The sequence below is a fragment of the Schistocerca americana genome, chromosome 5, assembly GCF_021461395.2.
Source record: "Schistocerca americana isolate TAMUIC-IGC-003095 chromosome 5, iqSchAmer2.1, whole genome shotgun sequence".
In the NCBI taxonomy this organism is placed as follows: Eukaryota; Metazoa; Arthropoda; class Insecta; order Orthoptera; family Acrididae; genus Schistocerca; species Schistocerca americana.
This window is the reverse complement of record NC_060123.1, coordinates 359,402,747-359,429,540: the sequence shown is the minus strand read 5'-3', so window position 1 is coordinate 359,429,540 and position 26,794 is coordinate 359,402,747. Positions and strand designations below refer to the sequence as shown.

At 45.2% G+C, this 26,794-nt stretch overlaps 1 protein-coding gene across 1 annotated transcript in view; it reads left to right on the top strand.

The window, feature by feature from the left end:
• Nucleotides 1-26,794, top strand: part of LOC124616384 — a 323,283-nt gene that overhangs the window by 224,366 nt on the left and 72,123 nt on the right. Inside the window, exon 2 of the mRNA XM_047144689.1 lies at nt 17,817-17,983. Within this exon, the coding sequence (XP_047000645.1) occupies nt 17,817-17,983 (167 nt within the window). The remainder of the gene's footprint in view (nt 1-17,816; nt 17,984-26,794) is intronic.

Here is a 26,794-nt window from a genome sequence, read left to right as displayed (position 1 = left end):
CACCATCTGACTTTCGGAAAAGCATCATCCACACAATTCCGAAGACGGCAGTAGTTGACAAGTGCGAGAATTATCGTACAATCAGCTTAACAGCTCATGTTTGGTAAGATCCTACGGGACCCAACTACTGAGGTCATTGGTTCCTAATCTTACACACTATTAAACCTAACTTAAACTAACTTACCCTAAGGACGACACACACACCGATGCCTGAGGGAGGATTCGAACCTCCGACCGGGGGAGCCGCGCGGACCGCGACAAAGCTCCCTAGACCGCGCAGCTACCACAGCTTATGCATCCAAGTTGCTTACAAGAATAATATACAGAAGAATGGAAAAGAAAATTGACGATGCGCTAGATGACGATTAGTTTGGCTTTAGGAAAGGTAAAGGCACGAGAGAGGCAATTCTGACGTTGCGGTTAACAATGGAAGCAAGACTAAAGAAAAATCATGACACGTTCATAGGAACTGACGATCAGAAAAAAGCGTTCGATAATGTAAAATGGTGCAAGATGTTCGAAATTCTGAAAAAAAGTAGGAGTAAGCTACAGGGAGAGACGGGTCATATACAATATGTACAACAACCAAGAGGGAATAAGAAGAGTAGACGACCAAGAACGAAGTGTCGTCTTAGAAAGAGTGCAAGACAGGGATGTAGCCCTTCACCCCTACTGTTCAGTCTGTACATCGGGGAAGCAATGATGGAAATAAAAGAAAGGTTCAGGAGTGGAATTAAAATTCAATGTGAAAGGATATCAATGATATGATTCGCTGATGACATTGCTATACTGAGTGAAAGTGAACAAGAACTACATGATCTGCTGAAAGGAATGAACAGGCTAATGAATACAGAGTACTGATTGAGAGGGGGCTTGCAGCCCACGTTGTTTGCGTGGCACTATCACAGCACAGTCCTACATCGATGTTTTAAGCACCTTCTTGCTTCCCACTGTTGAAGAGCAGTTCGGGGATGGCGACTGCAACTTTCAACACGATCGAGCACCTCTTCACAACGCACGGTTTTGGCGGAGTGGTTACACGACAATAACATCCCTGTTATTGACTGGCCTGCACAGAGTCTACATCTACATCTACATTTACACTCCGCAAGCCACCCAACGCTGTGTGGCGGAGGGCACTTTACGTGCCACTGTCATTACCTCCCTTTCCTGTTCCAGTCGCGTATGGTTCGCGGGAAGAACGACTGTCTGAAAGCCTCCGTGTGCGCTCTAATCTCTCTAATTTTACATTCGTGATCTCCTTGGGAGGTATAAGTAGGGGGAAGCAATATATTCGATACCTCATCCAGAAACGCACCCTCTCGAAACCTGGGAGCAAGCTACACCGCGATGCAGAGCGCCTCTCTTGCAGAGTCTGCCACTTGAGTTTGTTAAACATCTCCGTAACGCTATCACGGTTACCAAATAACCCTGTGACGAAACGCGCCGCTCTTCTTTCGATCTTCTCTATCTCCTCCGTCAACCCGATGTGGTACGGATCCCACACTGATGAGCAATACTCAAGTATAGGTCGAACGAGTGTTTTGTAAGCCACCTCCTTTGTTGATGGACTACATTTTCTAAGGACTCTCCCAATGAATCTCAACCTGGTACCCGCCTTACCAACAATTAATTTTATATGATCATTCCACTTCAAATCGTTCCGCACGCATACTCCCAGATATTTTACAGAAGTAACTGCTACCAGTGTTTGTCCCGCTATTATATAATCATACAATAAAGGATCCATCTTTCTATGTATTCGCAATACATTTGTCTATGTCAATGGTCAGTTGCCACTCCCTGCACCAAGTGCCTATCCGCTGCAGATCTTCCTGCATTTCGCTACAATTTTCTAATGCTACAACTTCTCTGTATACTACAGCATCATCCGCGAATAGCCGCATGGGACTTCCGACACTATCTACTAGGTCATTTATATATATTGTGAAAAGCAATGGTCCCATAACACTCCCCTGTGGCACGCCAGACGTTACTTTAACGTCTGTAGACGTCTCTCCGTTCATAACAACATGCTGTGTTCCGTTTGCATCTACCTGGGAGCCTGTATCTAATATTTTCTGATTCTCATGAACAAATAAAGCGAGTTGGGTCTCACACGATCGCTGTTTCCGGAATCCATGTTGATTCCTACATAGTAGATTCTGGGTTTCCAAAAACGACATGATACTCGAGCAAAAAACATGTTCTAAAATTCTACAACAGATCGACGTCAGAGATATAGGTCTATAGTTTTGCGCATCTGCTCGACGACCCTTCTTGAAGACTGGGACTACCTGTGCTCTTTTCCAATCATTTGGAACCTTTCGTTCCTCTAGACACTTGCGGAACACGGCTGTTAGAAGGGGGGCAAGTTCTTTCGCGTACTCTGTGTAGAATCGAACTGGTATGCCGTCAGGTCCAGTTGACTTTCCTCTGTTGAGTGATTCCAGTTGCTTTTCTATTCCTTGGACACTTATTTCGATGTCAGCCATTTCTTCGTTTGTGCGAGGATTTAGAGAAGGAACTGCAGTGCGGTCTTCCTCTGTGAAACAGCTTTGGAAAAAGGTGTTTAGTATTTCAGCTTTACGCGTGTCATCCTCTGTTTCAGCCATCATCATCCCGGAGTGTCTGTATATGCTGTTTCGAGCCACTTACTGATTTAACGTAAGACCAGAACTTCCTAGGATTTTCTGTCAAGTCGGTACATAGAATTTTACTTTCGAATTCACTGAACGCTTCCTGCATAGCCCTCCTTACGCTAACTTTGACATCGTTTAGCTTCTGTTTGTCTGAGAGGTTTTGGCTGCGTTTAAACTTAGAGTGAAGCTCTCTTTGCTTTCGCAGTAGTTTCCTAACTTTGTTGTTGTACCACGGTGGGTTTTTCCCGTCCCTCACAGTTTTACTCGGCACGTACCTGTCTAAAACGGATTTTACGATTGCGTTGAACTTTTTCCATAAACACTCAACATTTTCCGTGTCGGAACAGAAATATTCGTTTTGATCTGTTAGGTACTCTGAAATCTGCCTTCTATTACTCTTGCTAAACGGATAAACCTTCCTCCCTTTTTTTATATTCCTACTAACTTCCATATTCAGGGATGCTGCAACGGCCTTATGATTACTGATTCCCTGTTCTGTACATACAGAGTCGAAAAGTTCTGGTCTGTTTGTTATCAGTAGGTCCAAGATGTTATCTCCACGAGTCGGTTCTCTGTTTAATTGCTCGAGGTAATTTTCGGATAGTGCACTCAGTATAATGTCACTCGATGCTCTGTCCCTACCACCCGTCCTAAACATCTGAGTGTCCCAGTCTATATCTGGTAAATTGAAATCTTCACCTAAGACTATAACATGCTGAGAAAATTTACGTGAAATATATTCCAAATTTTCTCTCAGTTGTTCTGCCACTAATGCTGCTGAGTCGGGAGGTCGGTAAAAGGAGCCAATTATTAACCTAGCTCGGTTGTTGAGTGTAACCTCCACCCATAATAATTCACAGGAACTATCCACTTCTACTTCACTACAGGATAAACTACTACTAACAGCGACGAACACTCCACCATCGGTTGCTTGCAATCTACCCTTTCTAAACACCGTCTGTACCTTTGTAAAAATTTCGGCAGAATTTATCTCTGGCTTCAACCAGCTTTCTGCACCTATAACGATTTCAGGTTCGGTGCTTTCTATCAGCGCTTGAAGTTCCGGTACTTTACCAACGCAGCTTCGACAGTTTACAATTACAATACCGATTGCTGCTTGGTCCCCGCATGTCCTGACTTTGCCCTGCACCCGTTGAGGCTGTTGCCCTTTCTGTACTTGCCCAAGGCCATCTAACCTAAAAAACCGCCCAGCCCACGCCACACAACCCCTGCTACCCGTGTAGCCGCTTGTTGCGTGTAGAGGACTCCTGACCTATCCAGCGGAACCCGAAACCCCACCACCCTATGGCGCAAGTCGAGGAATCTGCAGCCCACACGGTCGCAGAACCGTCTCAGCCTCTGATTCAGACCCTCCACTCGGCTCTGTACCAAAGGTCCGCAGTCAGTCCTGTCGACGATGCTGCAGATGGTGAGCTCTGCTTTCATCCCGGTAGCGAGACTGGCAGTCTTCACCAAATCAGAAAGCCGCCGGAAGCCAGAGAGGATTTCCTCGGAACCATAGCGACACACATCATTGGTGCCGACATGAGCGACCACCTGCAGATGGGTGCACCGTGTACCCTTCATGGCATCCGGAAGGACCCTTTCCACATCTGGAATGACTCCCCCCGGTATGCACACGGAGTGCACATTGGTTTTCTTCCCCTCTCTTGCTGCCATATCCCTAAGGGGCCCCATTTCGTGCCTGACGTTGGAGCTCCCAACTACCAGTAAGCCTACCCTCTGCGACCGCCCGGATCTTGCAGACTGAGGGGCAACCTCTGGAACAGGACAAGCAGCCATGTCAGGCCGAAGATCAGTATCAGCCTGAGACAGAGCCTGAAACCGGTTCGTCAGACAAACTGGAGAGGCCTTCCGTTCAGCCCTCCGGAATGTCTTTCGCCCCCTGCCACACCTTGAGACGACCTCCCACTCTACCACAGGTGAGGGATCAGCCTTAATGCGGGCAGTATCCCGGGCAACCACAGTCGTAGTCCGATCGGGGAATGCGTGGGACGAGCTGGCCGTCCCCGACAAACCCCCATCCGGAACCCCACAGTGATGCCCATTGGCAACAGCCTCAAGCTGTGTGACCGAAGCCAACACTGCCTGAAGCTGTGAGCGAAGGGATGCCAACCCAGCCTGCATCCGAACACAGCAGTTGCAGTCCCTATCCATGCTAAAAACTGTTGTGCAAAGAACGTCTGAACTAATCTACAGAGAGCGCAAACAAATTGACACAAAATTTAAACGGTTATTAAAATACAAGATTGCCTAGTAAATGCAGTAATGCTGCTATTTGCGCACTGCTGACACACTGCTCGGCGGCGGAATGAGACTACGCGATTTTACACTATTCAGGTACTAAAACGCGATGCTGCAACTCTCCAATACTATAATACGCCAGAAATTTATGAATTAGACAATGCAAGTACCAAAAACACGCAAATAAATTAAGAATTAAACTATGTAGCAAATGAGTGAGCTAGGAGTATACGACTTGCTGCTGCAGCTGCTTATCCAACGGCGGCAGGGAGCACACTGACTGTGACCAACCGACACTGGCCGTTCAAAACAAAAACAGAAGACAAACGACTACGCGAATTTACACTATTCAGGTACTAAAACGCGATGCTACAACTCTCAAATACTATAATACGCCAGAAATTTATGAATTAGACAATGCAAGTACCAAAAACACGCAAAGAAATTAAGAATTAAACTATGTAGCAAATGAGTGAGCTAGGAGTATACGACTTGATGCTGCAGCTGCTTATCCAACGGCGGCAGGGATTCCTGACTGAATCCTCTAAAACACTTTTGGGGTGTTATGGAACGCCAACATCGTGCTAGGCCTCACCGATAGACATCGATTCCTCTCCTCAGTGCAGCACTCCGTGAAGAATGGGCTGCTACTCGCCAAGAAACCTTCCAGCATCTGATTGAACGTATGTCTGCGAGAGTGGAAGCTGTGGGCCAACACCATACTGATTTCAATCGTTACCGATGGTGGACGCCGTTTTCAGCCACGTGTCCGGATACTTTTGATCACATGGCGTATAAGTGATCTAGTAGAAATTGTCGGATGCTCTTTAAGGCTATTCATAGATGATGTGTATACCAAAGTAGCAACGTCAGAAGATAGTAAGAATTTGCAGAACAACCTGCAGAGAACTGATGATTGGTGAAGGCTCTGGCAGTTGACCCCGAATGTAAATAAATGTAACGTGTTGCGCATACATAGGAAAACAAATCCATTACTGTACTGCTACACTATTGATGACAAAGAGCTGGAGACAGCGATTGCTTTAAAATATCTAGGCGTAATTATCTAGGGCGACCTTAAGTGGAATGGGCATATAAAACAGATAGTGGGAAAAGCAGACACCAGACTCAGATTCATCGGATGAATCTTAAGGAAATCTAACTCATCCACGAAAGAAGTGGCTTAGAAGGAGCTTGTTTGCCCGATTCTTGGGTATTGTCCATTTATTTGGGATCCCTAGCAGGTAGGACTGATAGAGAAGATCCAACGAAGAGCCGCGCGTTTCGTCACGGGATCGTTTAGCTGGTGAGAGAGCGTCACGGAGTTGCTAAACAAACTCCACCGGCAGACGCTACAGGAGAGGCGTTGTGCATCACGTAGAGAGTTACTATTGAAATTTCGGGACATACCTTTCGCATATTGACCACGAGGAGAAAATTGGAGAAATTAGAGCCAATACAGAGATTTACAGACAATCATTCTTCCCACGCACTGCTTGCGACTGGAACTGGGTTGGAGGGATCAGATAGTGGTACCCAAAGTACTCTCCGCCACACACGATTAGGTAGCTTGTGGAGTATGATGTAGATGTGAACCATACAAAAACGCTGCTGTATTGCGTTCGAATGGAGAACCAACACGCTGTTAAGCAATTGGTCATAATTTTTTGGTTCATCAGTATATATTTAAAACTTGTACCACAAATAGAAAAAAAATGAAACCTATCATTCGACGAATTTCTGCGTCTAGTTACTCTGACGTTAATAAAATTCATTGAATATGAGTCCAGTACACTGTTTACCTCGAACTAAATCCTCTTAAAAGGTAATACAGTTCCCTAAGGAACAGATGCACATACAACAGCAGCACTTCCGCATCCTCAGTGCCCACTGTTTCCCCACCCTTCGTGAGGCGTAATCTTCTGGCAGACGTGGCGCTAGCCCATCCGTCGTGTCCCTGTGCCGCTGAGCTGTCTTTGATGTTTTCCGCACTCCCTTGCGTCACTAGCTACCCACACTCCCCTAGAGCTTTGCGCCGTGTTACGTAGACGTGTCGCTGCCGGATAACTTTACACCAGCTGCTTCGATACCGCTCAGCAAATGAAAACGGACGAGTCGATGTAATCTGTGTGTGTGTGTGTGTGTGTGTGTGTGTGTGTGTGTGTGTGTGTGTGTGTGTCTGAAAGCGGGAGGCGTGAAACGTGTCCTGTCGCTGATATCGAATGGCCTCACTGCTAGATCCTCACGTGTTCTTTCTACATTGACGGAAGTTGTAAGAGTTACACCATATAGCACCAGTCCATTTTTACCAAATTTTGTTGAAATTTACATCACATCAAAGATTTTAAAGAATTAATCTTTCATTTCATTCGTAACTGATGTTCAGCCGCAACATCAGTATAAGGAGTGACCCCCACAGACATGAACACATTCTTCTTTTCTTTCCTTGTGGCACGGAAGCAAATAGCTTTCCCTTAACATCTAGACACGTTCTGCCGTGAATGAAACACATGCTATGTCATTCAATGAGTATTGGCTGGAGGCAGACCTCCCAGACATGCTCTGTGGAAGATAAATCAGGGAACCACGAAGGCCAATCAAAACCCGTGAGTTTATAAAGGCCTTTGTGTAGTACACTGCAATTAGGGGATTTGTAATGTCCTGCTGGAATATGCCATTTTCTACCCTGCTCATGAAGGATATGGCATCAGCGTTTACCATTCCGCATTTAGCGTGTGTGTTGGTTGGGAGAATAGCTGTACCTATTGCTGGGGTCACTGTGATCTCTCGAGAGGCTGAATTAATTGTACCAACTATCATTGCTACCTAGTAGATCACTGACCTGCTGATCTTCTGGCGTCCGACTTCATTTCTTACAGCAGCTGTTTCGTCGCCTAGTAAAGAGCTGATTAAAGGGACAGCAGGTAAGCTATAGACCGATGAGAGTCAGCAAGGACTGACAGTACATCTATTCAGAAATGACACAGAAACGTGAGGTAGTACTGTCACAAGTCTCCTAACGTATCACTTACAATAAAGCAGCCGCTAGACGAGCAATGTACTTGCTGTAGGACAAGTGAAAATGCAAAAAAGTTCCCACAAACAAAAATGTCTTCAGAATAACGACCAATCCCTAAAGAAAGCCCAATATGTATGAAGGTGAATCGCCATAACAAAGAAGCTAGTCATGGGTCAAGAATGTGGTCACAGTAATAGGGGTTGGACAATAAAGATGACCACACTATATATCGATTTACAGTGCCGCTATCTCGCGGTACAAATACGAGTATAAGCCGCAGCCACCGTTGTTGCAGTGTGATTCTTAATTGGAAACCTCACTAGCAACTTACGGATGTTAATACAAGGCTGCTCACAACATATAGGAAGACAACGCCTGCCTCAAAAAGACGGTAACTACTGCAAGATGAAGCTCGCGATGTCGACGCCATTAGTGGCTGCAAATCGAATGGGATGGAAAACTGCTTTCCGGACTATTCAAAGATTCTGCCGACGAACTGCAGTGCACTTCGGCTGTATACGAAAAGGTCTTCGTAGCCAACCTAGCAGAAACTGGACGTGTAACGGTTCCTGCCGTTCTGACCGACTGGAGCGGCCAAGTTCTTGCTTTAGAGTTGGGTGGCCCGAACTGGCGCAGATTGCCAGAATGAAGGAGACATTGTATGTCTCCCCCACCGCGTGGCTTCAGTGATGATTCGAAATTACGCCAAGGAACCAAGCTAGATTTCTCCACCTTCAGTGTTTTCTACGTGACTTAAACAGGGAATGCCAAAATTATCCTGCGCCCTCCAGCAAATGATCCTCTACGTAGGTTGTGCCTTGATAGTGTCTGCGGTCCTGAGAAAACTAGTTTAGCAGTTCAGATTGACGACTTATTAATTAATTGAACGGCCGGTCTTTATTTAATATCGATTAACTCGGAATCTTAGTGGGAGATGGAATCTGTGACCAGAATTAAAGAATTAATTTTATTATTCTCTGTCCCTTTGTGGTGTGGACTGTCTGGACAGACGATATGACCTCGCCACATGCATTATGTGCTTGACGAAGTCACTGCATCACAAACCCCTCTTCCATAGTTGTCAAGACAGTCTTGTAGCTACATCTTATAGCTCCTCAGATGACTCAAAGAGTTGAAGAGGAATGGGTTTCGAAAATTGCTGGTTCCTTTGACCTTTCCCAGATAGCCTACAAAAACGTTATCGTCTATCTGATCTCCACAAACGGAAGTCACACTCATCGCTGAACAGCACAGAATGCCATTCAGTCTCCCAGTTGACTCATACCGTGGAAGTCTCTGTTGTCTGTGTTAATAGTCTCAGCGGTAAACGGCGAGTGACAATACGGGATCTCAGCCCATCTTTCAGTGATGTTTTCTCCGCGTTTCGCGGTGACACTCGGATTTCAGTTGTCGTCATCCGCCTGTTCGTTAGAGCCAGTCGAACAAGCCTACGATCGTTTTATGGTGCTGTCGTTCTACGATGACCCTTGTTTACCATTCTTGCCCCACTATTGCCCTGGATTGATCTACTCACCACTGCTTCAGCAATCATTTCACTTCAAGCATCCTGTAGGTGCGATCTGTAAATACTAAAGCTCCAATTCCAGGGGTTCGATCATTCTGAATGACGGAACATAGCCTTCAGATACAAGTGCGCGCCCTCCAGGTGCGTGTGTTGTGATTTCTGCCTGAAAAATGCAGGAAAGTTACACGCAGTCGCCCCCAATAGCCATCACGCACTCACACTATTCTTCACACATAGCAAAGGCTTTCTTCTGTGCTCATAAGGACGAAATTTTATTCAGTGTTCTATCATCATCCCTTACCATCTCAAGACTAGTAATCACCAGAAGTCATCGATAGTCATAGATACAAAAAATAGGTGAAAGTTACAAGTTTGACCTAAAAGACGTCATCTTGAGTGTTTCTCTAAAATTGTAAAGTTTGTTTGCAAACTGCTCAAGCAACTTTTCGCAAAAAAAAAAAAAAAATAAAATAAAATAAAATAAAATAAATCATAGCAGGTAAAACAAGTGAGTGATCTAGCGGAGTGTAAACACTTGTAGTTTTCTCGCTATAGCTGTGTTAGTCCCGATGATCAAAAATTGACACTCTATGTACCAGTCGCACAGGCTGAACGCAACGCTCCGGGAACAGGTCCATCAAAGCAACGGTTCACACTAACAAGCCCTGGCAAACGATCAACACTTTGGCTACGGATCGTCATTCTGCATTTAAGAGGAATGGAAGGAGTGCGCAGATATGGGTGATGGTTACAGAAGTCAAATGTGCCGTCTTCTAACAACAACATGCTACTACCGCCGTAAGTCCTTCGATACCTAGGAAAAGAAACGCGACTTGTTAATTCCAAGTAAATATATTCGGAAATAATTACAACGTTTAGTTCCTTAGTCTGCAGTAAAGATTTCAAGATTCAGACAAAAATATTAATGTCAGATAATGTAGTGAATACGCTGTAAACATTGATATTGTGCAGTACCTACACATTCCTACTGAAATCATAAACGTGGATAGACCTGTTTTGGAAATTCTCTTTTATTAACATTTTATTGGAGTCTATCGTCGCATTATAGTGGTAGAGCAATCCATCAGTTTTTAAGTGGTGTGTGCAGCCTCCACATCACTCATTTGTCGAGGATTTATCTCCACTACACGCCATGTCGAGCCTGCACAATACGTCTTTTAACTGCAATTGCCTTTAAACAACCTTGTTTCGATAAATGTCTTTTATTAACGATTTTTTTTTTCTTTTTGTAAAAGTATCGTGCGCCGAAGTCTTAAAGTGTAATTCAGACGGTTTAGTCCTTACACTGTGGCAACAGGGTAATATCTACATCTACATCTACGTGATTACTCTCCTTTTCACAGTAAAGAACCTGGCATAGCGTTCAATGAACCACCTTCAAGCTGTCTCTCTACCGTTCCACTCTCGAACGGAAGGCGGGAAAAATGAGCACTTAAATTTTTCTGTGTGAGCCCTGATTTCTCTTATTTTATCGTGATGATCATTTCTCCCTATGTAGGTGGGGGGCCAACAGAATGTTGTCGCAATCTGAGCAGAAAACTGGTGATTGAAATTTCATGAGAAGATCACGTCGCAACGAAAAACGCCTTTGTTTTAATCACTGCCACTCCAACTCACGTATCATGTCTGTGACACTATCTCCCCCATTTCGTGATAATACAAAACGAGCTGCCCTTCTTTGTACTTTTTCGATATCATCCGTCAGTCCCACCTGATGCGGATCCCACACAGCAATGATTCAGAACAGGGCGGAGAAGCGAGGTGTGAACAGTCTCTTTAGTAGACCTATTGCACCTTCTAAGTGTTCTGCAAATGAATCGCAATCTATGGTTTGCTCTACCCACAATATTATCTATGTGATCGTTCCAATTTAGGTTATTTGTAATTGTAATCCCTAAGTGTTTAGCTGAATTTACAGCCTTCAGATTTGTGTGACTTACCGCGTAATCGAAATTTAGCTGATTCCTTTTAGTACTCATGTGAATAACTTCACACTTTTCTTTATTCAGGGTCAATTGCCACTTTTCGCACCATAGAGATATCTTATATAAATCATTTTGCAATTCGTTTTGATCACCTGATTACTTTACAAGACGGTAAACGACAGCATCATCTGCAAACAATCTAAGACGGCTACTCAGATCGTCTAAAAATATGGAATCAATTTGACATCCCCTGTCGATAGCACTCATTACTTCATGAGTATAAAGAGCTAGTTGTGTTTCACAAGAACAATATTTTATGAATCTGTGCTATGTGTCAATAAATCGTTTTCTTCGAGGTACTTCATAATGCTCGAATACAGTATGTGTTCTAAAACCCTACTGCAAATCGACGTTAGTGATATAGGCCCGTAATTCAGCGGATTACTCCAACTTCCCTTTTTGGGTATTGGTGTATTCAAAATGTTCAAATGTGAGTGAAATCCTATGGGACTTAACTGCTAAGGTCGTCAGTCCCTAAGCTTACACACTATTGAACCTAAATTGTCAGAAGGACAAATACACACACCCATGCCCGAGAGAGGACTCGAACCTCCGCCGGGACCAGCAGCATAGCCCATTACTGCAGTGCCTTAGGCCGCTCGGCTAATCCCGCGCGGCGGTATTGGTGTGCCTTGAGCAATTTTCTAGTCTTTAGGTACGGATCTTTCTGTGAGCGAGTGGTTGTGTATAATTGCTAAATATGGAGCTGTTTTATCAGCATATTCTGAAAGGAATCTGACTGGTATACAATCTGGACCGGAGGCCTTGCCTTTATTAAGTGATTTAAGCTGCTTTGTTACACCGAGTATATCTGCTTCTAAGTTTCTCATCTTGGCAGTTGTTCTTGAATGGAATTCAGTAATATTTACTTGGTCTTCTTTGGTGAAGGAGTTTCGGAAAACCGAGTTTAATAACTCTGCTTTAGCGGCACTGTCACCAGTGACTTCACCGTTGCTATCGCTCCGTGAAGGTATTGATTGCGTCTTGCCACTGGTGTTCTTTATGTATGACCAGAATCTCTTTGGGTTTTCTGCCAGATTTCGAGACAGAATTTCGTTGTGGAAATTATTGAAAGCATCTCGCATTGAAGTACGCGCTATATTTCGAACTTCTGTAAAACTTGGCCAATCTTGGGGATTTTGCGTTCTTTTAAATTTGGCATGCCTTTTTCGTTGCGTCTGCAACAACGATCTGACCCGTTTTGTGTACCATGGGGGATCTGTACCATCACTTATTAGTTTATGTGGTATATATCTCTCAATTGCTGTTGATACTATCTCTTTGAAAACATTCCACAACTTTCCTGCACTTACATGATCAGGTCGGAAGGAGCGAAAACAGTCTCTTAAAAAGGCGTTAAGAGCATTTTTATCAGCTTCTTAAATAGATATACTTTACGTTTCTTTTTGATGGTCGTAGGTGTTACGGTATTCAGCCTGGCAGCAGCTGCCTTGTGGTCGCTAATCCCCGTATTCTTCACAATACTCACTATTTGTCCAGGATTATTTGTTGCTAAAGGGTCAAGTATACTTTCGCAACCATTTACGCTTCAAGTGGGCTCATGAACTAATTGTTCAAAATAATTTTCTGAGAAAGCATTCAGTACAATTTCGGATGACGTTTTATGTCTGCCACCGGCTTTAAACGCATAATTTTTCCAGCATATCGAGGGTAGATTGAAGTCACCAACGACTATAATTGTATGAGCGGGGTACTTATTTGAGATGAGACTCAAGTTTTCTTTGAACTGTTCAGCAACTATTTCTTCTGAGTCGGAGGGTCGGTAAATCGATCCAATTAATAGTTTAGTCCGATTATCGGGTATAACATCTACCCATACTATTTCACACGAACTATCTACTTCAATTTCGCTACAAGGCAAACTACCTCTGACAGCCTTAAATACTCCACCACCAACTGTATTTAATCTATCCTTCCTGAATACTGTTAGATCGTTTGAAAAAATTTCGTGAACTTATTTCCGGCTTTAGCCAGTTCTCTGTACCTACAACTATTTGAGCTTCAGTGCTTTCTATTAGAGCTTGGAGCTCTGGTTCTTTCCCAACACAGCTACGACAATTTACAACTACAATACCAATCGTTTCTACAACTATCTTACTGTGTATTACCTGCCCACTTTTAAGCGGACGCCACTTCTGTGGCTCCCTGAGACCCACCAACTTAAAAAACCGCCCAGTCCCTTCCACACTGAATCAAGGATATGGATATTGGGATTTCTGAATATTTGTGGATACTGCAGCAAAATTTACTATCTAGGTAAATGCCTAACAAAATTGCAGAGCACTTTCGTTCATTTTCTCCATCATGAATACTGCTAAAAAAGTACAGTTTGTTCAGTTTTATTGTTACTTATTTTCAGCCTTTTTTCCTGATATCATTTAGCTGCCTTTTCCATGATGATGTTGTTCAACTGTCTGATATCATTCACATAATTATGTGATGCAATGAAAATTGTCATCATCCTAAATCACGCATTTATACACTCCTGGAAATTGAAATAAGAACACCGTGAATTCATTGTCCCAGGAAGGGGAAACTTTATTGACACATTCCTGGGGTCAGATACATCACATGATCACACTGACAGAACCACAGGCACATAGACACAGGCAACAGAGCATGCACAATGTCGGCACTAGTACAGTGTATATCCACCTTTCGCAGCAATGCAGGCTCCTATTCTCCCATGGAGACGATCGTAGAGATGCTGGATGTAGTCCTGTGGAACGGCATGCCATACCATTTCCACCTGGCGCCTCAGTTGGACCAGCGTTCGTGCTGGACGTGCAGACCGCGTGAGACGACGCTTCATCCAGTCCCAAACATGCTCAATGGGGGACAGATCCGGAGATCTTGCTGGCCAGGGTAGTTGACTTACACCTTCTAGAGCACGTTGGGTGGCACAGGATACATGCGGACGTGCATTGTCCTGTTGGAACAACAAGTTCCCTTGCCGGTCTAGGAATGGTAGAACGATGGGTTCGATGACGGTTTGGATATACCGTGCACTATTCAGTGTCCCCTCGACGATCACCAGTGGTGTACGGCCAGTGTAGGAGATCGCTCCCCACACCATGATGCCGGGTGTTGGCCCTGTGTGCCTCGGTCGTATGCAGTCCTGATTGTGGCGCTCACCTGCACGGCGCCAAACACGCATACGACCATCATTGGCACCAAGGCAGAAGCGACTCTCATCGCTGAAGACGACACGTCTCCATTCGTCCCTCCATTCACGCCTGTCGCGACACCACTGGAGGCGGGCTGCACGATGTTGGGGCGTGAGCGGAAGACGGCCTAACGGTGTGCGGGACCGTAGCCCAGCTTCATGGAGACGGTTGCGAATGGTCCTCGCCGATACCCCAGGAGCAACAGTGTCCCTAATTTGATGGGAAGTGGCGGTGCAGTCCCCTACGGCACTGCGTAGGATCCTACGGTCTTGGCGTGCATCCGTGCGTCGCTGCGGTCCGGTCCCAGGTCGACGGGCACGTGCACCTTCCGCCGACCACTGGCGACAACATCGATGTACTGTGGAGACCTCACGCCCCACGTGTTGAGCAATTCGGCGGTACGTCCATCCGGCCTCCCGCATGCCCACTATACGCCCTCGCTCAAAGTCCGTCAACTGCACATACGGTTCACGTCCACGCTGTTGCGGCATGCTACCAGTGTTAAAGACTGCGATGGAGCTCCGTATGCCACGGCAAACTGGCTGACACTGACGGCGGCGGTGCACAAATGCTGCGCAGCTAGCGCCATTCGACGACCAACACCGCGGTTCCTGGTGTGTCCGCTGTGCCGTGCGTGTGATCATTGCTTGTACAGCCCTCTCGCAGTGTCCGGAGCAAGTATGGTGGGTCTGACACACCGGTGTCAATGTGTTCTTTTTTCCATTTCCAGGAGTGTATAAATTTACAGATTATTCACACACTCAATAAATAAGAAATGTGCCAACACACAGCTTTGGGGGGGAATCCAGATAAATTTTGTTTGAATTAACAACTACGGTTTGCTTTCTGTTTGTCAGATACCATTAGTAGTGCTGGTCCTAATTTAGTAATTCACTGCTTTCAAGTTTCTTATTTAAAATATTATGTGGAACATTGCCAAAGATCTTGGTTAGATCTCATTGAGTACCGTAAGTGTCCTCTCTGCTTTAAAAGCCGTGGAGTACTGATAATAAAATTTCTTCAAATGCCTTAATTGTTGACAGTCCGTTTCGGAATTCATACTGTGCGTTGTTGACCAGGACGTTACACTCAAAAAAATTGTTTAACTGGCCTTTCACTATAGCTTCAATAATTTTCGATTTTGTTGGTAGTATTGCTACAGGATTGTAATTTTAGGGTAAATTTCTCTCATCATTTATTCGTTTTAAAATGTAACAGTGGAATTCCTAAAGTATATGCCATTTTCTAAGGATAAAATTATAAAAATCAAAGATATCTTTATTTCTGGGGTTGTACAGTGATTTGACTATCCTTAGGATAGACCAGTTTTGAGGTTCCAGTGTCTCTCACATAGCAACAGTACGCGTTAATGAAGACACTGTTTTGAGGAACTGTAGGTCACAATTGGACAAATTGGTTAATAATAAATTCATATACGGAGTTGGTTTGTTTTTCTTTAGACGTATTAAAACTGGCCTTTTACTGCAATGTACGAAGTTGTATAAATTTTTATTTCAGTGCGGCTATTTTGCCAATTCTAAGATTTCATTCAAACCTGTCATCTTACCGCAGTACCTGCGCAAGTTGACCACAGACCAAAATGACTGCAGTATTCAAAATTGAAGACATTTTTGTTTCCATAATGTACTACCTAACCTGTCGCAGCGCATGCGTATGTATAGGTTTGTTATGATGCTGAGTAACTAAGCTATTGCACGTGCAATAAGGTCCGCTGCTCTCTGCCTTCTGGCTGTTCGGCTAAGCATAGCTCGTGCTATGCGCCTTCCCCCAACAGCCTGCACGCACGACGCGGCGACACCAGCAGCGTCGCTGGCGAGCGTGCGTGTGGAGGGTCGTTGACAGGAACGTGTGTGTGTGTGCATCGTGCTACTCGAGTAGCTACACGCTGTACGTGTACAGTATGTGGCACATTTTATAGTTTTCAACAAGATTTTTGTTCACTGATGTACTCTCTAAAGTAGTCTATGTTCTTCCTCAGGGTTCCAGCTGTCTCCATTTCAAATTTCATCGAAATCAGTTCAGCAGTATGGTGCGGTGTAGTCGTGAAAACGTAATAGTCAGAGTTACTATAGCATGAATGTGTAGTATGTAAATTGAAGATATAGGGGGCACAGAGGAAACAAAAGGGAAGAAACTATTTGGTACTAGCTACATCGGGACTTTATGATTACATGTCCTAAAGAACAGACACCACACATTCAGATAAATGACTCGTCTCAATGGGCAATGAATCCACAACCTTCAGTGCAGATGCACAGTTGTCTTCGACTTCCAGCGGGAATCTAAAATTAGCGAGCGTGGAGGACGTGGACGGAGACAGCGGATAGGTGGAGCTATGTGGGAGCGTGTGTCATCTGGGCAGCGTGCCGAGGTAGTCCACGCATGTGCGATAGATGTTGTGGCCCGGTGGCACAGTGGTTAATGCAACTGCCAAGTAAGCAACAGGTCCCGGGTTCGAGTGCCTGTCTGGCCCATATTATCATTCACAACCGTTGATTCGGCATGAAGTTCCGATGCAGCTGATGTCATTAGTTGCTTCCTTTCCCTTTCCTTTCTTCCCCCTCCAATTTGCACAATAAATGCAGACGGCTGGTCATGTTTTAGACTACTGTCCAACGCAGAGTCCAGTGTTCACTGCACCACATCTCTCGTCACGTTATCACCGAAAGGGAACGTAAAACTGTGATGCTGTCACGATCCTGATGCCCCTCAACTAACACTTTGTCCCTTGCAATGCGACAATTACCATCGAAATGTCTTATATCGGTAGTCCACACTATATAGAAGTGTGCGCTTTGCGCCCAATCATTGCCTCAAAATATCAAAAGCTAGAGCTACATGTGACAACATTTTTCCCCCAAAAAAATTTTCTATATCTGTAACTTGATGGTAGCGTGACATCACCAGTATGAAACGTCTTTAGCAGGAGAGTTATTTTCCCTGAAGACAAAATGGTTCAAATGGCTCTGAGCACTATGAGACTTAACATCTGAGATTATCAGTCCCCTAGAACTTAGAACTACTTAAACCTAACTAACCTAAGGACATCACAGACATCCATGCCCGAGGCATGAAAACTTTTTCTGTGGAATTCGTCGACAGCAGACGTTTCCAGCCAACTAGAGGAGCTCCCTGTGTTTCCTGTTGCAGATGGTTGTGGAGTTCAATGCCCAGGTGGCTCTGTTCCGCGACCTGCTGATCCACGTCGGACAGCCCAAGGACTGCCCAGACCTGAGAGAGCGCATCCGCAAGCAGCGAAGGACCTGCGTGGAGACGTGCCGCCACACGAGTCAGCTGCTGCTTCCCGCAGTCCGCAGGTAAGCCCCTCAAAACATGGGCGCCACCACGAGGGATTACTTGGGATGCGTTCTTAAAGAATAACGCAAAAACGCACTGAAAACTTTTCATGGAGTAACAGTTCTACTGCCGCGGCTTATGGCAACAATCGCCAGCGTTAATGTATGAGAAGCCGAGGGGCGAAACCAGAAACCTATCTGATACTGATGGGCAAATACCAAAAATGCAGACGCTCTACCTGAAGGTCTCAGAAAGTGCACATTTACCCCTGGAAATTCGCGAAGTCGGAGCAAGAGTTGCTGTGAATAGCTGCCGCCATAGAAGTTGGATCCTCTGCTGGACACATTGATGCTCTATCTCTGCTGTAAGCACAGGAGACATCAACTCATATGAGTTGATAGCCCAGCAGTCTTTTAGGCAAGGTGAGCAAGGAACTACTAGCAGGGTGATCACTACGTCAGAGGAGGAACAACTGCAGCCAACTCCAGTAGCACCAAGTGCCGCACAGGCAAGTTTAGTTAACGCTATTTCCAGCATAAAATGGCAAGGAACGCGCCCTCGCGGAGACCCCTAAGGGGACACGTACTTAGTATAGTTATGCGGTACACTCCGAAACATGTGAGACACGATTGGTCGCCTATCTTCAGCACGAAATAATCTACAGAAGAGAAATCCAAGCGTTAATAAAGTTTTTTATCAATGATAGTTTCACTGGATGTCAGAACTGTTGGGCTGAGTCTCTGACTGTCGGCTCCCAATCAAAGCCATTCGTGTTTCGTCGCTGCTTCATTCTTCCGTAGTAAATAGTATCACCACAACATTCATAATAAACGTGGAGCAGATGTAGACCGCTCGCAAAGTGTAAGAGGACTCACAGACCTTAACGGATAGCAGTTTTTTGCAAATATCAAGATCATTACTGAAAGATGCTTGGATTAGCTGAAGTGGAACAAGAGATTTCCCCTGAACTGTCTCAGGACAGAATCAGCTTGATATCTTACCAATTTTAACTGAAAGCATCTCAATGTTTCGCAGGAACAGTGTCGAGTGTGAGAACCGCTCGTGAGATGGAGATCAACATTAGTAAATAAGTCATTACAGAAGAAGCTAAGTGTAGCCGATCTCTTCCTAAAGACATCCCAAAATGCTACCTGTCGATCCAACAGTAACTTCTCTGAGTTCTCGCAAAAGGAAGAAATGTTCATAACCGTAATACAATCCACAAATTGAATATTATTCTATACTAACTTTCAGAGATAAGCTCACCGGGAAAAATACGCTGCCCAGTCACATTAATGTGGCTCCCTTTGCGAGACGTGCAGGTGAGTCAGTGAGGTGCTGGAAAGTGCCGACATGGATGCGGAGCTATGCCGACTCCAATGCCGAGGCCAGCTGCGTTAGGTTTCTAAGCTGAAGATCCATGATGCGAGCACCATGATCAAGGTGGTCCCAGAGATTCGCGGCTGGGTTTAAATCCGGCGAGTTTGGTGAGCAGGGCACGAACCACCCACGTGCATTGCGAACTGTGTGACACGTTGTATTTTTCTGCTGGTAGATGTCGTTGTGCTAAAGATAATCAAATTGTATGTACACATGGAGATAGTACCCAAGGATAGATTTATACTTGCGTTCATCCATAGCGCCTTACAGAATGTGTACATCACCGAGGGAATATTACGAAAATATTCCCCAAACCATAACACTCCCTCCTCAGGCCTGGAAACTTCCTGCGATTATTGCATGTGCTTTGCTTTCAGACTTTTCAAACCGATGCAGAGGAAAAACAACCTGTATGTAGTGGTGGACACAGTCCCGAAGGATAGATGCCTTCCAGAATGTCGAAAACACACAGAGAATGCCAAGAAAATATTCCCCAAACCATAACGTCCCCTTCTCCATCCTGGAAACTTCCTACGATTATTGCAAGTGGTTAGCGTTTAGCCATTTCACGAAGATGGAGCATGGAACGTGATTCATCTCAGAAGGTCATCTGTCGCCGCTGAGTGGACGTCCATTTTCCTTCGGTATTGGCATGAAAATTCCAGCCCTCGTCGCCGAAAAGCAGAAGTTGCATGGGTGTATGCAGCAGCATTCACTGAATGGTCTTTGAGGAGACACTATTGATAGGCCCTTGGTTCGTCTGGGTCGTTAGCTCCTTAACAAACGCACGTCTATTCGCTCGTAAACGTCTCCGCGGCCGTAGTCCGTGGTGCACCACAGTTGCCTTGGCGGCGATTTTGGTAGAGCCATTTTGCTATGCTCGGTATACTTTAACCACGGGGGCACTGGAGCAGTTTAAAAACTTAGCCGTTTCGGAAATACCTCAACCCTTGACCCGCAAGCTAATGATCGTGTGGTTTTGAACTTTAAATGAGTCGCTCCGGTTTCGCATTAAAAAACAACTGTACTTCTTCCCGCGTTCGCCGTGGACACGCTTTTTATACCCTCCACTGCTACCAACCACCTGTGAGTCGTTATTACACGCTGACGTCGAACATAGTTGGTGGTCACAATTATGTGACTGGACCGTGTATTAGTCACTCCTCCTAAAAGAGCACACTGATCGCTCTGGACTATTGTCATTGGTATAATATTGGCAACAGGTAGTCATATGTCAGTACATGCGAGAAGGTTGTATGGAATCAGCTGAGTACAATGGATCAATGTGGGGACGTAACTATGACACAAAGGAGCTATCGTGTTTGAGACATTCCAAAGACCATACCGTCATTTTTTCTAATCAGTGCAGACCTCCATCAGTTTACAATGAAGCGCCTAATAAGCTGATATAGGAATGCGTATTCAAATACGGTCATACGTAAACAGGCAGAATACGGTGCTGCGGTCGGCAACGGCTACAGAAGACAACAAGGTTTTTTTTTTCCTTTTTTTTAAAATCTTATGGGACTTAACTGCTAAGGTCATCAGTCCCTAAGCTTACGCACTACATAACCTAAATTATCCTAAGGACGAACACACACACTCATGCTCGAGGGAGGACTCGAACCTCCGTCGGGACCAGCCGCACAGTCCAAGACTGCAGCCCCAATCCCGCTAATCCCGCGCGGCCAACAAGTGTCTGGCGCAGTTAGGTCGGTTAGTGCTGCTGTAGGTTATCAAGATTCCATTGAGTTTGAACATGGTGTTATAGTTGGCGCACTAATGATTGGACACAGTATCCTCGAGGTACCGATGCAGTGGGGATTTTCCCGTATGACCATTTCACGAGTGTACCGTGCATCTCAGGAATCCGGTAAAACATCAAATCTCCGACATCACTGCGGCCGGAAAAAGATCCTGAAAGAACGATACGACCGACAACTGAAGAGAATCGTTCAACGTGACGGAAGTGCAACCCTTCCGCAAATTTCTGCAGATTTCAGTGCTGGGCCACCAACAAGTGTCAGCATGCAAACCATTCAACAGAACATTATCCACATGGACTTTCGGAGCCGAAGGCCCCCTCGTGTACCCTTGATCACTGCACGACACAAAGCTTTACACCTCACCTGGACCCGTCAACACCGACATTGAACTGTTGATGACTGTAAACATGTTGCCCGGTCGGACGAGTCTCGTTTCAAATTGTATCGAGTGGATGGACGTGTACGTGTATGGGGAAAACCTCACGAATCCATGGACCCTACATGTCAGCAGGGGACTATTCAAGCTGGTGAAGGCTATGTAATAGTGTAGGGTGTGTGCAGATCCAGTGATATGGGGCCCCTGACACGTCTAGATAGAACTCTGACCTATGTAAGCATCCTGTCTGATCACCTGCATCCATTCATGTTCGTTGTGCATTCCGATGGACTTGTGACACCCCAAACGTCCAGGATTGCTACAGAGTGGCTCCAGGAACACTCTTCTGAGTTTAAACACTTCCACTGGCCACCAAACTCATCAGACATGAACATTATTGAGCATTTATGGGGTTCCTTGCTACGTGCTGTTCAGAGCACCACCTCGTACTCTTACCGATTTATGGTCAGCCCTGCAGGATTCATGGGGTCATCTCTCTCCAGCACTATTTTAGTCATTAGTCGAGTCCATGCCACGTCGTGTTGCGGCAGTTGTGCGTGCTGGCGGGGGCTCTACACGATATTAGGCAGGTTTATCAGTTTCCTTGGCTCTTCAGTGTGTATGATTCGCAGCCACGTAGCTTAGTTTAAGAACGGTTGCCACAAAAAGATTCTGGCCGACAGGACCAGAGTCGTGTGTCACGCCATGTCATTGTCATTCAGTTTCAAAGCTGATGGGAATTTCTTGTTAGAGTATGCAAGTCCATCTCAGCCAATTTTCCAGTAAACGTTGCGTGGAGAATTGCGTGGAATGGATATCTGCTGTCGGGTACCTAGCAAAGCTCTCACATTCATAACCGCACTTAAAGATCTTCACTGCAGCAATAAAACACAGAAACTGAACAGTAGGGTAAAGGCTTTTAGTGTGGTTCGATGAGTCGTGATTTGGCCTATTTTAGAATAATGCAACATCTAAAGGACATAGTTCAGGCCGAAGGTGGTTCCGTGATTTTTTACTGTATTGATACCATGATCTAGGCTCACCCATTCAGATTACCGTGAATGTGAACCACAATGTTTATTTCCGAATTATAAAGAATGTAGCAACCAGACGCGGAAACATAATTTATTTATCTTGTTGCAAATCGATTTCGCTGATATCAATCATCGGTGCATTTTTCTAACCGAGACATACCATAAGTAGAAGCACTGTACTTGGCAGATTTCTGTCATGATAGAGCCGGCCGCGGTGGACGAGCGGTTCTAGGCGCTTCAGTCCGGAATCGCGCGACTGCTAGGGTCGCAGGTTCGAATCCTGCCTCGGGAATGGATGTGTGTGATGTCCTTAGGTTAGTTAGGTTTAAGTAGTTCTAAGTTCTAGGGGACTGATGACCTCAGATGTTAAGTCTCGTAGTTCTCAGAGCCACTTGAACCATTTTTATCATGATTAAAATCTGCCAAGGACAGTACTTCTCCTTATGGCATGTATCGGTTACGCAAATGCACCGATGATGACTGATATGAGTCGAAATCGATTTGCAACAAGATAGATAAATTATATTTCCGTGACTGGTTGCTACATTCTGTATAATTGCATATTCCACGGTCCCTGCACAGAAAGGGAACCTTATGGTGCGCAACATTCAAAAATATTTCAGAAGTCTCGGTGAGCAAATGTTGCACTTTCTTCCACATCTTCATGGCGAGTATGCTGCTGACTCTCCCGTCTTCGAAGATGAAGAAAGAAAGAAAGGATGTTTAGGTTTAACGGCCCGTAGGCGTCGAGGTCATGACAGACGGATCACAAGCTCGAATTGCGTCAAGGCCGACGAAGGAAATCTGCTGCGTCGTTTCAGAGCAACCATCCCGGCATTTGCCTGGAACGATTTAGGGAAATCACGAAAACCTAAATCTGGTTAGCCGGACGCTGGTTTGAACCATCAGCCTCCCACCTTGCTTGGTCTTCGAAGATGACAAAAGCCGTTTTGACCACTTCGCCACCTTTCTTGGTCTTCGAAGGTGACGAAAGCCGTTTTGACAGGGTTGCACTTGTACATTACAGGACAGACGAACGCTCAGGCGTCCTACAGCACCTTGATAGGCCCACCGAAGCAGGAAATCTTAATCTCAGAGAAAATATCTTGATTATTACGCAACAAGATAGTAACGAAACGCGGGAGTAATATCTTGTAAGCTCGAACAGCCGGCGTTACTCAATCACGCGTAGGTACAACAGCCGCGAGGCGGGAAGCGTAAGCACTTCTATACCGTTACTCTGTCAGGAATGCAGAAACGGCTCCTTTCTTAAGTGATACTGCGAGTGAGCCTAGTGAGTGAGCCGTTAGAGGAGCACAGACCGAACTGCCTTCGTTAATCTCGTAGCGTTTTATAAGAGACACTAGGTAAGACGTAACATCACCTAACAAGAGTTTGACTAAGCAGTAAAGATACTGTAACAAATGCGTTAAGCAAATGATGCTGACAACAGGAGAAGAGCAGAACCGTTTTGGTCGTTACGAATGGCGTAGAGTGGAGCCTCTCTTCGGAGACGTAATTACTCCATCCCCACCAACTTAGAGCACTCGATCAACAGTGTCGATTGCGTTTTTGTCGTTCACACTCGATTTTCTGATTATGATGTGGTAACATTTTGTGTGTGAGACTGTTCTAGTGTTGGTCTTACACTTTCTACCTCACGAGATCAGCGATACAAAGTCATTAGCTGATGGAGTCCAGCGTCCAGTACCGACATCAGCGCTGCAGCCAACACTGAAGGGTACTCAGTGGTCTACCAACATGGCTGCCCTAAAACTCCTGCGTCGCACGTCTGACAGCCTATCCTGCTGGTGGACCAGCTTCAGCATTCACCATGACATACAACATAATGGTCCAACGCGGGAAGTTATCTGGGAGGGACTGAGTACTCCCTGAAGCGATGCGTGAATCATAGACGTTCGTCCCTGTCGCCACAATCTCAAAATAGGGCTCCCGACAGGGCGCGTCTGTCTCGCCAGAGGGACGCAAACCGTCACACCAGGATGTCACCGACTTTAACTTCGAGTTGATGGAGCGTCCTCGACAGCCGTGAGTCCTCTGCTGGAATCAGTGGATTCCTCTCCGGATTATGTAGTTACCAGCCATCGCAAAAGTCACGGCAACGACTTGTAATCTGAGTAATAAATGGAATAATCTTGAATATTCTTCTTGCGTCTATTGACGCCACACAGGTCCTCGGTCTGGATCCTACAAAACAGTAGGCGTTTCCAGCTCGGCAGTGGGCGATCCTTACACGAAGTTCGTGCAACACCGGGTGAAAAATAAACATTCGCTTCATTCGGTAGCTGTTTGGGATCCACTTATAACTGGCTGGTTTCAGCAGGATTCGGCATACCTGAAGAAACTTTGAAGTGGACTACCGCTTTCGTGGCTCTAGACAAATTTTCCGGTGTTCTTAGCTTATATTGCCCATTTCAGACGCTGTGTAATTATTATATTACATTCTTTACCTTTTTTGCTGAAAATCGTGGACTACAGCCGACAGCAGTGCCCTTGCATACAGTGGTATCGCCAGATAAGCTCTGACCTCTCAGGCGCCACTGTTATGGTATGGGGGGGGGGGGGGGGGGATATGTAGTGGCGCCGGCTGCTGCTCTGGGGAGAGTACTCCAGTCGGCACACACACAGAAGCACAGAGGAGAGGCTGGTCCGGCCGTGCGGTGCCTGCTGTGCCGTGCCGTGCCGTGTGTGCATTAATATGGCGCCGGTCGCCTCATTAATGGGCGGCTAGTGTTGTGGTCGGCATTAGCGGCACTGGTGTTGACACGGCGGGGCCTGTTACGGCGCCCCACCGAGCTGCCACACCCTCGCAACCGGCGGAGGCTGCCCACCTGTCTAGCGGGGAATACGAGGCCCTTACGGAACGTCCTGTACTGCGAACACCTTGCGAATGTAACAATGGCAGATCTTAGTCACTTACGTATATCAACAACCGCGTTTGACATCTGGATTACCATTAAGCTTCTTTAACAAAAATAATTTTACTTGTTTATATAGTGGTGAAAATAAATGTTGCACATTGCCGAAATTTTTATACTGAACGTTGTGCTCGAGAAATATGATATATACACATCGGTTTGTCTGTAATATAATCGTAGCGGTAACAATTCATATTCCTACCGTAAGAGGGCAGTATTTACAGTCTACGGCAACTATGTCACCTGTAGACACTGCAGTATTCCTGCTGTGTGTCATTACGAGACTTATGTTCCTTCAGGATACTTCGGACAACAAGAACGTACGATCAGAAGTTCCGTAGAGTCACTCTAATTGAGCAGAGAACGAGACAAATGAACGTGTCAGCGTATGTCGCTTTGAGTCAAGATGATGTGTTTAGATAAAAAGATCAAATAAATATTTCTTTATTTACATACAACCGGTTTCGACAGCCTTTGCCCTAATCTTCTCGTATGTAACATACGTGAAATATATCTCATTTCATGAATTATGACGCAATATTTGAGATCACAGTTCTAGTTTAGTATTACGTGAAACGCAAATGTAACTGTACGTTTACATACCTTCAAAAATTGTTCTTGTACGATGTGTTCCTGTTGAGTTGGACCTATTATATGGAACAAGTTTCTAGCGACAGGATCAGTTGAGGATCGTCACGCAGAAGGAAAACAACAGTTGCGCGAAACCAATACCTCAGCACCAGTACTACACGTCTACGGCGGCAGTTCCAAACGGCTACTAGAGTGCACTTGTAAACACAAACATTTTTGATGCTGATTTCCTGTTACTGAAGAAGAATATATTACTAAAATACCTCGTATACCTCTTTACCTAAATTTACTCTTATGTTTAAGAGCTAATCATAATCATGAACTCAAACAATTGTTTATTATGTGAAAGATTACAGATTAGCTCAGACCGCACTTTATTGATGTTGACTATTCATACGACATACATGTTCGACTTCGGACACACATTCCATTATCGACGAAATAAGTGAATGGAAGAACAGATGATATACACCGGTATCTTTCCACAATACTTTACCACCTGCCTCTAGGTGAAATAACATAATTATAAGTAAAAAACTTTTATTTAACAACATATACGAAATCTGAACTGACGATGGAGCATACCAACCATTTCATTTAATCGATACACGTAAGGACCTCGGAATTAAGATTACACTCGTTGTTCCTTTTTAAGACCACTGTGCAGCAAGAGTGGCATATTGTCAGAAGAGACCTGCGTATGGAGTTTTTGCTTCACAGTTTGCGTTAGAAATGGCAACTGGAA